At 38.9% G+C, this 17,717-nt stretch overlaps 1 protein-coding gene across 3 annotated transcripts in view; it reads left to right on the top strand.

Annotated features, from left to right (window-relative positions):
* Elapor2 (endosome-lysosome associated apoptosis and autophagy regulator family member 2) overlaps window positions 1-17,717 on the top strand; it is a 182,492-nt gene that overhangs the window by 100,416 nt on the left and 64,359 nt on the right. For all 3 annotated transcript variants that reach the window (XM_052722249.1, XM_052722251.1, XM_052722250.1), the window contains 2 exons: window positions 11,044-11,239; window positions 14,931-15,078. In XM_052722249.1, coding sequence (XP_052578209.1) covers window positions 11,044-11,239; window positions 14,931-15,078 — 344 coding nt within the window. The remainder of the gene's footprint in view (window positions 1-11,043; window positions 11,240-14,930; window positions 15,079-17,717) is intronic.

Raw genomic sequence — 17,717 nt, 5'->3', positions numbered from 1 at the left:
TTGTCTTGTGAACTTTGTTTAATCTTGTGCTTCAGTATTGATATAAGTCAACCAATGGCACATAGAACATATGCAATCAAATACACATGCAAATATGTATAAAATGTATATCATATAAGTAATAAGCATGTGTGTATAGTTTCCTTTTGTATTTTCCACATAAGAGCAAAGGAATTAATGTAACTTTAATGAGCTATAATAACTTTTATATAAGTATGCATGCATATGCTTATATTTTGATCTTTCAGTGATTGTAAATTAACACTCATTTTACTTGGATCAATAAGTGCTATGGTCAGATTAGTTTTACAAATCTTTGGGCGCATATTCTTCTCATGCTTTTCTCAAATCTATTTTAAGACTCATATCTAATGGTTTATAAGAAAAACTCAGCATTATATTAGATATTCTATTACTTGTAGAGGCAAAGAGAAAATTGTGTGTGCATGTGTGTGAGATAAAAACAGAGAGATAGATGACAACATAATTATAAGCATCAATACAACAGAAAGATGGAAAAATTATAAATATATTCAACATCAGAGCATCTAAGTACATAAAGCAAACACTGACATATTTAAAGAGATAAATATAAGCAATACAATAATATTAGTAGACTTCTGTATCATATTTGTAGTAATGAAAGAGTATTCTAAAAGGAAACCACTAGCAAAAAGTAGATTTGAACAGTCCTGTAGGCTAGATGGACTTAACAAGTATTCAAAGAGTGTTCTCGGTGGTGGTGCACGCCTTTAATCCCAGCACTCGGGAGGCAGAGCCAGGCGGATCTCTGTGAGTTCGAGGCCAGCCTGGGCTACCAAGTGAGTTCCAGGACAGGCGCAAAGCTACACAGAGAAACCCTGTCTCGAAAAACCAAAAAAAAAAAAAAAAGAGTGTTCTATTCAATTGCATCATGATATACACGCAGAAGCATGAGAATGTCAGCACCTAACTGAGAAAACACAAGCCCCAGGTTCAGAGAGACACCTGCTTCAAAGGAGCCAAGCAGAGACTGAGAGAGGCCAGTCTCTGCCCTCATCTGGCTTGCATGTATGAATAAAGACATATGTACCCACACATGGAGACATGCACACATATACATACATATATACATCTTTTAAGAAATGAGTGGAGGGCCAGGTGTGGTGGTTCATGTGTGTGATACCAGTGCTTGGGAGGCTGACACAGGCAGATTTCTGTGAATTTGGAGCCAGTCTGGATTACACAAACATTCCAGGGCAGCCTAAGTTACAGAGTAAGATACTGTTTCAAAAACAAAAACAAAAGAATTAATGAACAATATATAGACTCTGTATATTATCTATACTGTCTTTTAAAAGTTAAGAATTACATCATTGTTAAAAGTGTGGATGGTCCTGGAAGTCATTATACTCAGTGAAACATGAAGGACACTATTGAAACAGAAAGACAAACATTGCATTCTTACTTACTTGTGAAATCTAAACCAGTTGAACTCACAGAAGCAGACAGTAGAATGGGAGCATGTTAGTAAAAATGCTTAACATTTTATTTAGTCAGGAAGAATAATACCAATTATTTGGAGTGAGAGATCTGTTAATTAGCTTGATTCAGTGTTTTACCTGGTACCTGTACATCACAGAATCACTTTAATTAACATATATATGCAATTGCATTTTGCCAATATCCATTAAAATCTTAGAGAAAAAATATCATGCTTGAAAACAGTAAACTCTATACATATAGTTATGTCTGATGTAATGCATCTCATGTAATTTCCTGTAAGTTTCTCTTACAACATTCTTGCACTGGTATTTTGATAATGGCCTTTTACAGATGGTATTTAGTTTAATTTCCATTCTGAAACTAACTTGTTTGTCCCTGCGAAAAATACTCCACAATATTTATTGAGCTTTAATTCATTCAGCGAAAGGCATATTTTTGAATATTACCATTTTTACTGATGAGGATATAAAACAGTGAAAATAGTCATGTCTTCAGAGACTTTCAGCAAGAGATAAGTAAATAAAGCTACTTCAAAAGAGTAGTGAAGGGGCCTATGTTGTGTAGGATGACCTCACCAAGGAGAGAAGGTGCTCGTGGAGTCAAATGTGTGAAGCAGATGTAAACTTGAAGTTCGGAGTCATCAGTCATCAGCTGAGCAACTTGAGAAACTGTTAATCTCTCATTGGTTCATGTGGGGGAAACAAGTATCCTGATTTAGAGCTGTAATGGGATTTAAGCTCCGTGCCTTAGGTACCAGTCGTGTTAATTCACTGAGGAACTCTGAAGTGAATTCCAAAGTTCTTTTGCTTGATGATATATACATGCTGAGTGGAATGGGTCTGGATTTTCCTGAGTCTTCTGTGAGGGCTGCAAGACTACCTTTCAAGGGCAATGTGGGCAAGACAGAGATTCTGGTAAATGTCCCAACCATCTCCTGTGTCATGCCAAGGACATTGGACCTGAAGACAGCCAAGGTTCAGGAGTTATGAGCTGAAATATATAATCTGTTTTGCCTGGAGTTGTAACTGTGCAGTATAATGTAGTAGGAATACTAGCTGAAGCATTTAGAAGAAATGATCTTTGTTGTATGGCAGACACAAATTTAAATGCTAGATGTGCATGACTTAAATTCGTTTACTCATCACAACAGCCAAAAAAGCCAATCTTTGTTGTGTCTTCTGAAAATTTTTAGACAGAAGAGCTGAAATAAAGCCTGAAGACACAGTTTAGTCACAGTCAGAATTGAGATTGGCATCAATCAGTTGAGCTCCTGGACCATCTTCTTCTTCTTCTTCTCATTTTAAAAAATTTTTATTAAAATTTATTTTGATCAAATCCTTTAATTTTCCCCAACTCCTCTGATATCTCCCCATCTCCTTATCCACCCAACTTCATGTTTGTTCTCTCAAAAAAGAAAGAGCCGGGCGGTGGTGGCGCACGCCTTTAATCCCAGCACTCGGGAGGCAGAGCCAGGCGGATCTCTGTGAGTTCGAGGCCAGCCTGGGCTACCAAGTGAGTTCCAGGAAAAGGCACAAAGCTACACAGAGAAACCCTGTCTCAAAAAACAACAACAAAAAAAAAAAAAAGGAAAGAGAGAAACAACAAAAAATGAAAAAAGAAAATTGAAACAGATAAACCACACACACACACACACAGAGTGCATTTTGTGTTGGCCTACCTCTGGGAAATGACTGGTCTTTCTCAAATCCCATCAAGACAGAATCACTTTGTTCTCAGCATGCTTGGTGTAGGAATGCTGACGTGCATGTCTAGGTGGGACCTTGAGTGTGCTCAGGAGCCCACAAGTGACAGGTGAGAGTCTGGAGTGGATGGCAGCCTTGAGAGGTGAGATAAACAGTTGAGAACAGTAGAACCGGGCCAATTCCGATAGTGGTGTTTGATGCGGGCTGCGGTTATGGAAGCTTATCAGAATAAAAGGTCTCGTAAGGAAGGGAGGGAACTCAGCTCTCAAAACTGCAGTAAGGTTGGAGAGACTCTCAGGAGGTAGATGATGACAGGAACTTTCTAAGGACTAGGAGTGCAGGGAGCTAAGAGCCAAGGTGTTAGGGCATAAACAGAAGTTGAGAAAAACAATTTCACAGATATCTTGTTTTGCCTCCTGTGGTGACTCATCAAGTACTCTGAACCTTTTTCTTCCTGTAAACTTGGCTATTCGCTCTCTCTTTCTTCCTCCCTCCTTTTCTGTCTCTTTCTCTTCTTCTGAACCCCTAGGCCATCTTGTTCTCAATGAACTGGGACTTTTCCCTTTCCAATAAGATACTGAAGTCAGTAAGCCACAGTAGAATACATTTATACTTTTCATGGTTTTGTAAAGATGAAAACTACCTTTACTTAGCTTAAAAAAGATGGGATCCTTTTTATATATTCTGCTAGTTTAATGAGGGTTGTCTGTGTTTACATCACTGTTTTCCTGGTTGATCAGTCTTCTTGTATTTCAGGAATTTTTTTCTGAATGACTGTATGAGGATGTGCAAAAGGAGGTGTCCTGTGAGAATCAGTTTTTAGATATCAGAGGCAATACTTTCACTAAATATTCCTTAGAATGGCAGTTGAAAGGTCAGCCAGAATAGGTCTTATTAATGTGTCTTTTGTGGATCTCTTGACTAACTTTCACTTTATAAAGTGAGAGGTGAAAATTTTTATTTCTTCTCTAAGGAGTTCACATCTAAAAATTTAGATATTCCAGCTTTGTGATCCACACTTTCTCTTAATGGAAAGTCAGATGTCATTATTGGTAGGATTTGACTTTTGAGAATACAGTTCTGGTTATTTAACTATGCAGCTTCTGCTTGCACAGTAACTGCATATGTTGCTTCAAGTAGCCTTGCAGCCATGCTAGACCTAGAATTCATGTCTTTTGAATTCCAAGCAAAGCTTTTCCTAATGCTGTCCAAAGCTGTCCTGTTTGTTTTAAGTGGAAACAATGGCTTTCTTGGTTGGGTTGTAGTAAAATCTTCTAGTTTCATGGCTGCAAGCTTCACAACTTGTGAAGCAGGACATTGGTTCTGTTTGATATAGTCTTCTGTGAGAGCCTGCAGTTATTCAAAGAGGTGTACAGTGCCACGCTGATGCTGATGCAGATGTGAAGCCTCAGGATCCATGTCATTACACCTGGGACAGTCACGAGGTGACAAAAGTCCTTTGATCATCTTGAGAGAAGATGATTGATTAGCTATCACAGATTCATTTTTTTCTGTGATCAAATCATGCTTCAAAACCAACAACTTACAAATTATAGTGGGGCACTGTAGCTAGAGTTTTCCTGCCTGGCCCACAGTCAGGACAAATCTCTCTCACCTGCCAGTCCCTCACCTGCCAGTCCCACAGACACTCAGACCCGACCAAGTAAACACAGAGACTTATATTGGTTACAAACTGTATGGCCGTGGCAGGCTTCTTGCTAACTGTTCTTACAGCTTAAATTAATCCATTTCCATTAATCTATACCTTGCCACATGGCTCGTGGCTTACCGGCATCTTCACATGCTGTTTCTCATCATGGCGGCTGGCAGTGTCTCTCTGACTCAGCCTTCCACTTCCCAGCTTTATTCTCCTCTTTGTCCCGCCTACACTTCCTGCCTAGCCAATGGCCAATCAGTGTTTTATTTATTGACTAATCAGCAACACATTTGCCATACAGAACATCCCACAGCAGGGCACTAATGAAACTTGTTAATGTTTTTGCCCATTTGTTCTTAGGGGAACAAATTCTATTCAAAGAATTTTGATATGTTGTCTTCCATGATCCTCATTCTGCCTTAAACTGAACATGATAGGCAATTGACAATCACTCCAGCCTTCATGGGGGGGAAATGTCTTCTTAGGATAAGTGGACCGTTGCTAGTTAAAAGGAACAAGTATTCCTTTAAGCCAAGGGAAGCCAGCTTCCTGTGAATCAGAGCCATGGCAAAAAATAGCCTGTTTCAATGTAATGATTTGGCTTCCTCCTACCTCACTTTCATCTTTGCAGAATGAGAGAAAGCATTATTTTTTCTGTTTAGGAATTGTACAGATAAGATCTGCCAGTGAGAGAGTATGAAAGTGCTGTCCTCATCACTGGCTCTGAGGAAGAAGAGAAGCCAGGCATGCTGGGCTGAGGATGCTGATCATTTTCTCCCAGACACTCCCTCTCATTTTCCTAGGAGAATTATGATTATAAGCCTGGGAGACAATGAAAGTATTGATTATCTGATGACAGCAGTCAATTGATTAAGTAAGAGCAGCAGAGTGTACTTTTGGGTCCTGTAACTAGGCGTCATGTCCCTGCTTCTACCCTTTATCAGCAGTAACTATTTTAATAGTCGCAAAGGTCTCCTTGTGCAGGAAAACGATGACTATGGCTTTGACAGTATTTATTTTTACTAAATAAGACTAATCAATTGAAGAAAAGTCATTATAATAGTGCTTCTTGATTCTGTATTTAGAATTTCTCCATAAATATATAATTATTTATGCTTGGATATTAACTTAGTTTGACAAATGAGATGGGCTTTATAATGAGTTTAAGCTCAGAGAGATGAGCTGTAACTATAATTGATTTTGAGGAATATTAGGCTATTATAGCAGCTCTGTGAACAGAGAGACAGAATTAATACTATCTTCCTATTTGCTACCACATCCCTGGTGCCTGATTGTTGCCTGCCAAATGCTAAATACTAAAAAGTACTTGCTGCTTAAATTAATCTTATTATTGTGATACCGGTAATAAGATTATATAGGCTCAGTGTCTTGTCAACATCTCACTAAACAAGCCAATTCTTTTTAAGACTACTCTTACTGCTGTTTATGGTCCAGAAAACATATTTTAGTAATGAAATAATTTGAATCAAAATAACAAAAATAAATTAATTATGAATACATGTAATTTATAGACATAGTCTTTTAAAACATGGTTTCTAGATGGAGAAAAACTAAAACCAAGAGTCTCTGTGATAAACAGATTAAAAATAGACATTTTATTGATAACATAAATCACAGATGATAGTCAGTGTATAAACAATTTGATTTAATAACTTTCTTAGCACATTGTATTTGCACAATAACTGTAATGTCTTGACTTTTTCTATCATGCTCTATTTCCCACAGAGACTCTACTTTTCATGGTCTCTTACTGGGTCCCTGTAAGCAGACCTATGAAGAGGAAGAGGATGGGATGTTCCCAATGGAATGTGAGAATAGAAACTTGGAGAGTCAGAAAGCTGCCTGTGGCTTTGTTATTTGGTGATGGACTAGTATTGTGTTTCCCATGTCTGGTTCTTTGTTATTTGGTGATGGACTAGTATTGTGTTTCCCATGTCTGGTTCTTTGTTATTTGGTGATGGACTAATATTGTGTTTCCCATGTCTGGTTCTTTGCACCTGTGTATTTGAGCCCTTTCGGAGAGCTCTCTTGACTGAAGAGGATCGCTGAAGCAGGAAGGGTGAGGCTCTTAGCTCTGACCTCTTGGCTTTCTTCTCTGAATCGGCTCTGTGTTTCTTATTTAATAAGACGGTTGGTTACATCTACAGTTCTTTGTTATTTGGTGATGGACTAACATTGTGTTTCCCATGTCTGGTTCTTTGCACCTGTGTATTTGAGCCCTTTCAGATTCATAGTTGTAGAAACAGATGTCAGGAAAGCAGAGTCAGAGAGCCAAGAAAAAGAATGGAGAGTGAATGCATGACCTCCTGGTTAAGCCTGGACTTTAGGGGGTTGAGTTTTAAATATCTCTCTTCCAGTTTCTGCTGTGGTAAAATACTGTGAAATCCTAGACTGAGGCCACTGCCAAATAGTGGCAACCTTAGACAAGAAGGTCTCTGTCTCTCTCTGTCTCTGAGATTCTGTTTCTCTCTGTCTGTCTGTCTATGTCTTTGTCTCTCTGCTTCTGTTTTTCTCTCTCTCTCTGTCTGTCTCTGTCTCCCTGTGTTTACCTCTCTCTCTCTCTCTCTCTCTCTCTCTCTCTCTCTCTCTCTCTCTCTCTCTCTCTCTCTCTCTGTCCCCCTCCCTTTCTGACTCTGTCTGTCTCTTTGTGTTCTGTTCTTCTCGGTGTGATTGAATTGGGAAGTTCCTAGCAGATTAGCCAAGAGCAATTCTTGGTGTAACCGTGAGGGTATTTCCAGAGAGAATTAAGTGAAGAAGAAAGACCTACCTTTAATGTGGATAGCACCGCTTAATAGGTGGTGGTGGGGAAGAGGGCAGGGGGTCCCGGATGGAGGAATAGGCCAGAAAGGTGAAAGCCAGTGAGTATAGGCATTCTCTTGATTACTGGCCACCATGATGTGACAAAATCTGTTCCGCCATTATCCCCCTACCATGATGGACCAAAACTTGTGAAAGTAAGCCAAAATGAAACCATGCTTCTTTAGTTTGTTTTGTGTAGGTATTTTGTCCAAGCATTGAAAACCTAACATAGTCCTTCTACCAAAGCTCTGGGGTTTGTTAATTGTCAGTTTCATTCAGTTATGGTAGGATTTCAAGGTTGTTGAAAAAAGCTATTTTTTACTTTAGAAATGACCAATTAACTGAAATGAAATATAGCCAATCCATACAGCAGCTAATACCTAGAAAAATTCTGCACTACCTTGCCTAATTTAAGTATCCTATGTTATACTAACAAACAAACATATGACAACAAACAGTGCCGTAACCGAAACTGTGGACCGTATTAAAGCCTGAATGCCAAGATCAGTGTGGAGAGAGAAAGTGAGTGACATTTTGAGAGAAAGTATCAAAGAAGGAGATGCTTGTGCTTGCTAGCAGAGGTAGGCATTGCTATAACTCTGTGAAATCAATTAAATTAAAACAGTATAATCTTGTGATACCAATTAAATTTTAACGGAGTGTGTAGTTCTTCCTTTGACATGTGCCTATTAGGATGACAGAAAGACGGAAAAGAAGCAAACTATTAAAGGATGAAACACTTTAGGACATCCTAGCTTTCCTGTATTGTTAAAGGCCCATACCTGATGAACCTGGACTACATAGTTGTTCTGTAGAGACAAAGTAACACCAACCTAGTGGCAGTGTTATTATTTACATGTTCCTGAGGTGAATAGTGTTCAAAACAATTGTTTGTGGCATATGCCAGGCATATTGAACAATGCTCCATTCACCTATTCCCTTAGTTTTTTGAGATGGATGTTGCTTTTATCTTCTATTCACAAAGTTATTAGACTTATGGAAGTTAGGAGCTTGCTAAAATAGTTCCCAAGTGCATATTTTTGGTTTAGCATATGAAACACAACTAATATGAGAGTAGGAATCAACTAGTGTTTTATGGTGAAGATAAAGACTGCATAACAGCTGAAGGGAATGAAGAGTGATGTGGAAGGTGGTATTGAATTAGTCAGAACTGTTTCTCCTTTCTTTAAGGTTGGGTATTGCTTTTAGAACCAAGCAAGCTAGACTCTTTTATCTGTGCTGTCTGTTATCAGGTATCCAGGTAATCAGGTTTTTTAAATATACTTTGGCTCAATTTTCTTACCTGGCAGCTGTACATAACATCTTCCTCCTTAATGAGTCTATTATAAGTACAGTCAATACTCATAATTTATGGGTTCTGTATTTGCATAATTTATTCATAACCCTCAAATCCATGCACTTAGTACATTCACAATAATTTACAGGCTTGATGAACTAGTTAGATGGACCCTAACTTGGAACAAGCTAGGGTTATCTAGGAAGAGGAAACCTCAAATGAAGAATTGCCTCTATCAGATTGAACTGTAGGCATGCCTCTGGAGCATTTTCTTAATTACTGACTAATATGGAAGAACCCAGCCCACTATGGGTGGTGTCATCCCTGGGCTGGTGGTCCTGGGTTCTATAAGGAAGCAAACTGAACAAACTATAGAGAGCAAGCCAGTAAGCAGCACTCTTCCATGGCCTCTGCCTCAGTTCTCTCCTCCATCTTCCTGCCTTGGGTTCCTTCCCTAATCTTTCCTTCATGATGGATTAGAATCTGTAAGGTGAAATAAAGCATCTTTATTAATTGTTAATCAATTTAAAACATCAATATTTGATTTCAGAATAAACTGTCTTTCAAGATAATTTGCAATGTTGCTTTGTTGTTGATGACATTGGTTATATTAGGGACTGGTGTTTAATTCTGAGTTTACCAGAAGACCTTGAACTCACTGAAACTAAAAGAAATAGCTTTCCTTAACTGTTTCTTGGCTGGTTGTTCTCATACGGATACTAGCAGCCCTTGGTGAGCATGCACTGTATGACCGGGTAGTCATGCTAACTACTATGCTGTATTTCATTTTCTTAACATAATCCTGGGAGGCAGCTACTGTGGTAGCTGTCTCAGAAACAAAAGCCCGAAGAGACGATTAATGTATTCAATGTCACAAAATTAATAAGAGGTGTAACAACCTTGTTCCAAGATGATCTTCCTTCCCTGTCTTCAGAATAATTTTGATCTTGTAGTTAATGTACAATTGTCTCTGCCTGACCTTTGCTGATATTCTGTTGTTCTACTGATTTCAGGATTTTGATGTGAATGTTGCAAGTTCACTGAAGAGCATTATTAAGCTTTTCTAAAGAGAATCATTCCATTAGTTTAGTGGGTGAGTAGGTGGATGAGTGTGGGTTTGAGCTCTAATTCTTTAATTAGTTTTTTTTAAAGACAGCTTGTTTTTATTTCTGTTTAAGTCCTCCACTGTATTAAAAGAGGCGTGTGCCTGCCTGTGAGGCTTTGCTGCCTCACTGGGCTTGGAGATTTCTTTTCATCGCTTAATTTGGACATTTTATTTTGTTCTTCCTTCTTTAATGTCCTGATTAAGGGATTAGATAGCCCCCCTCCAGGCTTGAGCTCTAACTCTACCCCACACAGGGCTTTGCACTTTGGAAACTTTTATTTGCAGTTGTTGAATGAATAATAACCTAGCTCTTAAGAAGGCAGAGTAGTTCACGTTAGACATGGATGAGGCTGGCGTAAATGGCCGGATTTTGAATATTAGAAAGGTGGAAGCTGTTGAAAGGCTTCAGGGTGGGATAACTTGCTTAACTACTACGTGCTCTCCTGTATCCCCTTTCTGTTTTGTTCCTTGCCTCACTTATTTTGTTCATTTGGACTTCGCTAGGTACAACTAAGAATCCCAAAATAATGACCCTTTTTTTCCTGTGGAGAAAAAGTAGCACTTCCCTTCATCAGTAGTTTCTATGAACTTTAGTGGAGGAGCTGTGGACAGTGGACTGCTTGGCCATGGAGCGGGGCATGGATGACAGTCTGAGATGAGTGGGGGGTAATTTATCATGAAGATGGTCGTTTTTACATAGGAACTGGAGTTATCCAGATAGAGAAGATCATTTGTCCAACATCTGGAAAGAAAAGCCACAGTAGCAGAAGAGAGGATTAATATGCATTTTGTTTTGCTCAAAAGGTGAGTAGAGTAAAATAGGTGAGGCAGACTGTGGGGTGCAAACAGCAACAATGAAGACATTGGAGGGCTTGCCTCAGGGTTTTATAAAAGTGACTCTGGTGACAATATGGAGGAGAGACGGTTAATGGAAGAGGCCAGTGACTAATGGGCTGCACCTTCTTCTGCCTTCCAGCTTTCTCCTGTGCCTCTGGAGAGTACCTAGAAATGAAGAACCAGGTGTGCAGTAAGTGTGTTGAAGGCACCTACTCCTTGGGCAGTGGCATCAAATTTGATGAATGGGATGAGTTGCCGGCAGGATTTTCCAACGTTGCCACATTCATGGACACTGTGGTGGGCCCTTCTGACAGCAGGCCAGGTGGCTGTAACAAGTAAGACCCCAAGCGAACCTTTGCTCTTTGACGACTTGAAAAAGGTGTCGTTATTTTTTTTAGGAAAAGTTGAGGATAGTTTCAGTACTAATGAGGATTATAGATGAGCTTAGGGCAAAAGATTATAGTATTGAATGATTTAACAAATGAGTGATTTATTTACATAATTCCCACCCTCTTCTCCCTCTAATTTCTCCTGCGTTGCCTCAACCTCTCTCAAAGTTATGACCTCTTCTTAATTACTTTTATTATTACAGATATATATGCCACTGTATCCATTTAGTGTTGTTCAAATGTGTATTTGTTTATGACTGACCATTTGGGATTGGATAACCTAACGGGGGCTCATCCTTGAGAACGACTGACCTTCCCTCTTTGAGCAGCCATTAATTGCGTACAGTTCTCTATCTATGAATGGGGCCTGCTGAGAGTTCTCTCATCCACATTGTCGTGTCACCTGGTGTTGTCATGGTGCAGATAGTATTTAGGTGAGCATATTGTTGAGATTTCATAGGTACAGTAGCTGTCCTGGTCCTCTGGCTCTTACAATCTTTCCACTTCCTCTTCAGCAATGAACGTTTACTTAACACACACACACACACACACACACACACACACACACACACACTCACACACACACACACACACACACACACACACACACACACACACACACACACTCACACACACACTTAATGAAGTTACATCACTTGGACAATAATGCTCCCTCCCTCTAATAGCCACAGACTAACAAAAACCCAGGCATGGGAAACTGCCCTTTGGGTTTTTTGTCAGGGGAGTCCAAGAGACCCCCTTGCCATCAAATACAGGCCATTACTTGGTTGCCCTTGGTTGCCTCCCAGAACTTGAGGGTAAGACCCTATTTCTGAAGTCACTACACATTTGAGACTTGGAGGAATTGAGCTGGAACTGACCTGGAAGCTTCCTCCCCAGGGACAAGCTTTCTTAGTATCTGAAGGTGCTATGCAAGCTGCCAATAGAAGAAAACAGTCAATAGTCCTCCCCAGCTGTAAAACCTATTAACTACAACAATGACTAGCATGGCTAGATATTCCAAGAATCCAATAGTGGCACTTATAGCTTACCACCAACAACTGTCTAAATGGACTCAAGCCCTGCTCAATAGAAAGGAACTCATGCCTCATAGTGCAAACAGCCAGTTATTCATGTCATGGTCCCTAGAGGAGAATCTACTGCCCCTTTCCCAAACCAGCACTATTTCTAACTATATTCTAAATAGTTATGCTTATATCTACAGGTAAGTTTGGCTCTCACCCCTCATCTCAGAAGCTTCTTTTTGGATCATTTATGAGACCATTGCAGAAATACACAACTTGTCAGAATGCACAGAACAACTGGCAGCGAGATGTCCAGCCTCGGTTGACACAGCTAACGCAAGCCCTGTACTAAGGCTCAGGGAACATATCAGAAGAGGGGCATTTTTTTGGACTGCCATTACAAAGAATGTAGCTAAATTTTTAATGAGAAAATAATTGGCCTCACAATATAATAGATATTGTATGCAGAATGCAATAGCGCTGTTAGAAAAATGAGTTCATTATCTTATATTTATAATCAAACTTAGGGCAGTGGTGTTTCTACTAACTTTTCTTTAGTTTTTAAAGAGAAATTCATGTCTCCCCCCCCTTTTTTGAGTGTTTGATCTTCATTTAGACCTTGATTATTTTCTAGGAGTGTGGGTTAAGGATCTAAGGTTAAATGGTCCTTTGCTTAATTGCTAGGTGATCACTAGCTTCACATATGATAGCACTTGAGAAATGTTTGTCTTGGGGGAAAAAAGAAAAGTACTTTCCTCTGAGAGGCACTTCCTTCTGTTCTCTCCATCAACTAGGCAACATTTCCTGTAATGTGGTGTGTTTGGGAAATTAAAGGAGAGGTGGTAAAATAGGAAGCCTCTGGCTACCTTCTGACAAGAATGCTTCATCAGGAACCTGGCATCGTCATCATTGTTGAAAGACACTGAGGAATTAGCTGAGCTAGTACTGCATTTCTTGGCTTCTTCCCGCCCTCTCCCTTCCTCCTTCATCTTCTTTCCTTCAGTCTTCTGTTCTTTCTCAGCTCAGGGGCAATGATTTATTTTCCTCTTTGGAGAATGAGATTGTTCTCTCTCTTTCTCCTTCTCTCTCTCTCTCTCTCTCTCTCTCTCTCTCTCTCTCTCTCTCTCTCCCCACCCCTCTGTGTGTGTGTGTGTGTCTGTCTGTCTGTCTGTCTGTCTGCCTGTCTTAGTCTATGCATTTCTGTTTTTAGAGCACCTGATACTGAGGAATTTTTAATGAGATTTATTTAGTTCAGCTCTGCAGGCCCAAGAGCATAGTGTTGACATCTGGTGAGGCCTTCATGCAGCTTCAAGCCATAGTAGAAAATGAAGGTACTGGCCAGCATCTGTGAAGAGAGAAATGTTGAGTGAGAAATGTTGACTGAACACTGCACCAAGGCTGTATTAATTACTTTCTTGAAAAGATCCTTAGAAACAACCAAAAGTAGAGAGACTTGTTTTGCTCATGATTTTAGTCCACCATGGGGTTGGGATGGGAGAGCTGTTCAACTCACAGCAAACGGCAAATAGAGCAGAACAGATCAGTAACAAATAGGAGCCAGGACAAAATACAGCTCTCAAGAATGTGCCCCATGCACTACTGTGGTCTACCTTGGTAAATGCACATTTACATCCTTTTCTTGGTGCCTCTGTCAGATATTGTGAAGCATGCTATAAACCCTGACACACACCAATGTTCTGTTTGAAAGATCCATTGCTTACAGGACCTTCTTGGGATGCTTTAGTGTATCTAGCATTAACTCAGTGGTGAAGGTTTTATCTTCTATCTCATGACTTCTTCAACAATTTAAGAGGTCAAAAATAGTACAGCTTTATACATTAATTTAAATATTTAGCATTTAGTAGCACTATTTCTTTCTATAGACCTGCTCTCTGTGTGTGTGTGTGTGTATGTGTGTATGTGTGTCTATAAGTTAAACTCAGATGTTATTTTAAAGAGTAATTCTACTTGAGGTTATAAATATTAATATTAGTGATTTTGTTTTTTGTAAACAAAAAGCATTTGTATGGTAAATTGAACATAAAGCCTTACAAAGTTTAAGATGTCATATGCTATAAAAATAAACCCTTTTCTATAGTTATTGTTAATATTATGTGTATATATGCACACACATGACTATATAAATACAACCTGGTGGATCCATTTATTGTTGCTTGTATGTGTATGATTTCAGGGCTGATTACTCAGTATTGGATAACCAATTAGGGAGTTCATCTCCCTCTCTCAGCAATAGTTAGTTGACTGTAGTTTTTGTACAGGAACATCTTCCATGTCTATTGGTATTATTATTTTTCTGAGGGCAATTTGAGAAAGATTAAGGAGGTGTACATGGGAGGGTCTGGAATGGGAAGACACAGGAAGGGTTGGAGGGAGGAAGGAAAGGGGAGAAATGATGTAATTATTTTAAGTAAAGTAAAAAAATGAATTAATTAAAAAGATAAACTTCTCAGTAGTGTAGTTCAGCCTTGGAGTTTCAGCAGAGCTGGTGTTATCTGCTTGTTTTGCTCATGAAATCTACTTGTGATTCAAAGGATTGTGGCTAGAAGAGGTTTCTGAGCTCTCACATAAAACTTTTGCTTCTGTCTTCACAGCTCTTCTTGGCTTCCTCGTGGGAACTATATAGAGTCCAACCGTGATGACTGCACTGTGTCTCTGATCTATGCTGTGCACCTTAAGAAGTCAGGCTATGTCTTCTTTGAGTACCAGTACGTGGACAACAACATCTTCTTTGAGTTCTTTGTAAGGCTTTTCATATTATAGAATTTGATTTTTAAGGAACATTCATATGACTGTCTCTAAACCTATTCTATTCCACTTTACGCCTCCTCATTTTTTGGAAGGTGTTTTCAGTGTTAAAATAAAGTTTTCCCCCCTATGGTACTTTGTGTTCAAATTAGCAGTTTCTTTACTTTTCAGATCTATCTTGTGGCATAAGGTGGGCTTGTTTCTGGTTATGTTCATCAGGTGGCCATTTGGCTTAGACATATGTCACAAATAATTTTTCCAAGGTTCCTTTTTTTTTTTTAGCTAGAAAAGCTACTATTTTCTATGCATTGTGTATGTAGAAAGGTATTTCATGTTCATAACATGTGTGTATATGGAGGAACATGTGTGTGCATGTGTGGAGAACAGAAGTTGATGTTTTCCTCTCTCACTCTCCACTTTAATTTTTTGAAACAGTGTATCTCAGTGAACCTGAGCTCACAGATTCAGCTCCCCTGGCTGGGCAGCCGGCTCTGCGGATCTGCCTTTCTCTGCTCTACTAGTGCTGGCCTTAGAGATGTGTGTCACAATAGCCATCTTTTACATGTGCTGGGGATCTGAACTAAGGTTCTCATCCTGATTATGTAGCAAGTACATTAACCATTGAGTGGTCATAACAGTTTCTATTATGTTAAATTATATTAAAACTTTTTGTTTTTTACTTAAAGTATTTCTTTGCAAGTCAGTAAATATTTTCTTACTGACTAAATTATTTGTTCATTCACAATTATTTAATAAGGAAAAATGGCTGTATGTTCCAATTCTGTGAATTTTGTACTGTTGAAAGGACTCACTGGATGAAATAGTTGATGTGTCTGTCATGAGCTTAAATAGAATGACAGAATCTAAGCTATAATCATATGCTAACAGAATAACTACTGAGGCTGTTTAACTAATATAAGCTGTAGCTGATCTAGTAATATTTATTATGTCAGTGACTCAAATTCTTGAGAAAATGTTTTCAGATGGACTTACACTAAACACAGTGTTTGTTTTGCAAGCAATGGGAAAAATGCCTCTATGATCCAGATTTTAAGAAAAGAATATACGAAAAATTCTAAAACAAATTTTTATTGATCTTGGTGATGAGTGTTTCTAAATCAGTAATTACAGTTTCTATATCAAAAGTTTGATGGTAAGAACTATTTCCCATGTAGGTATAAGCCTTGCTTTTGAAGTGAAGAGGTTTTGAGTGTGGCCTTAACTCTATAATTGGTAGCTGTGTGTTCTTGGGCAGTAAGTCTGACTTTCCGGCTATCACTGCTCCCTTCTGTGAAGTGGATTGTTTGATAAGGCATTTTGAGGAACTTCTAGTATGGGTATACTTTGGTGTTTTAGGACAGTAAGCAACATTTCAACAGATTTACTTTTTCAAGTATGTCCTGTTTGCAAAAAGCTTGTGAGAATGAGTGAGTATTTCTTGGGACATTTCAATAGTATTGCAGAAAATAAAATTAGGAAGTGAGATAGGGTCTAATTGTTGTGACTAGGCAGATTCTTTATATTTCCCAACAAGTCTCTTGAGGGCAGCCAACAAAGGTGCTTTTAGGGCATAGCATTTTGTTCCTTTCCCACAGAGATGCCTGTGTTCATCTGGTTTAGAGTCTGAAAGGGGTGGGAAGCTCATGCTGATCCCTTTATTGATGTTTCACGCTTATAGATTGTGATTTATTGACTCAGAAAGTCAACACTCCTCAGTCATCATTAGTCAGTGATGAAAAGGAAATGTTTGAAGATAAAGTTGTAGGCGGATGTGGAGAAAAATACATGTAAACTGTTTAATTTGAAGTATTGAAGTGTTGGGTTTGAGCACCAAGTGAGACTTTCAATCAGCATTTCTTTTAAAAATGATGAGGTGGCTGACTCCCTGTGGTAGGAGGGAATGGGGGGTGGGCTGAGGGGGGAGGCTAGAGGGGTAAGAGGAGGGAAGAGGGGATCTGTGATTGGTATGTAAAATGAATAAAAAAATTTCTTAATAAAAAAATGATGAAGCTGAAACGTAAAGAAGTTATCGGTCCATAATTACACCTAAACTAGTTTCAAAATGAGTAATGGAACTCATTTCTTCAGAGTATCGGGGAATGTTGCAATCACTGATGTCTGCTTTCTCGTGTAAAAAAGCCTTTAACTTGCCTATTAGTTGTTCATTAAAGGTATATTCAGAGCCTGTAGCATCTATGAAATGGCTTAATGCTGGTGTCACAGTGATCATGATGGTCAGACGAGAAACAGGACACAAATTCAATTAAAGGAAATAGTAATTGGCTATTCTTTTAATAACGATATTGCAAGTGGAACTGTTTTCTAGTTAAGTCTTTAGAAACTTCTCCTAGTGAGAACACTTTAAGCTTTGTGATAAATAGGAAAATAAGAAAGGCAGCAGGAATAGTTTAAAGAAGAGAAAGATAGTTTTGATGGGTGATGAGTACATGTGATGAGATCTGCCTCTACCTGCTGTTGACCATTGCTGTACTAGAATGATGGCCTGGATTTTAGTTATCTCTGTACTTTCTGTACACCTGAAAAAGTAATAGCCTAACCTCTAAGCACTTTTGAAGGATTACCCAGAGAGTTCAAGATGTTTAATGTGAAAAATACTATCTCTAATCATTTTA

Source organism: Peromyscus californicus, unplaced genomic scaffold, assembly GCF_007827085.1.
Source record: "Peromyscus californicus insignis strain IS unplaced genomic scaffold, ASM782708v3 Scaffold_6__1_contigs__length_162567912, whole genome shotgun sequence".
NCBI lineage: Eukaryota > Metazoa > Chordata > Mammalia > Rodentia > Cricetidae > Peromyscus > Peromyscus californicus.
The sequence above is the reverse complement of the archived record's forward strand: the minus strand, read 5'-3'. Positions and strand labels throughout refer to the sequence as shown.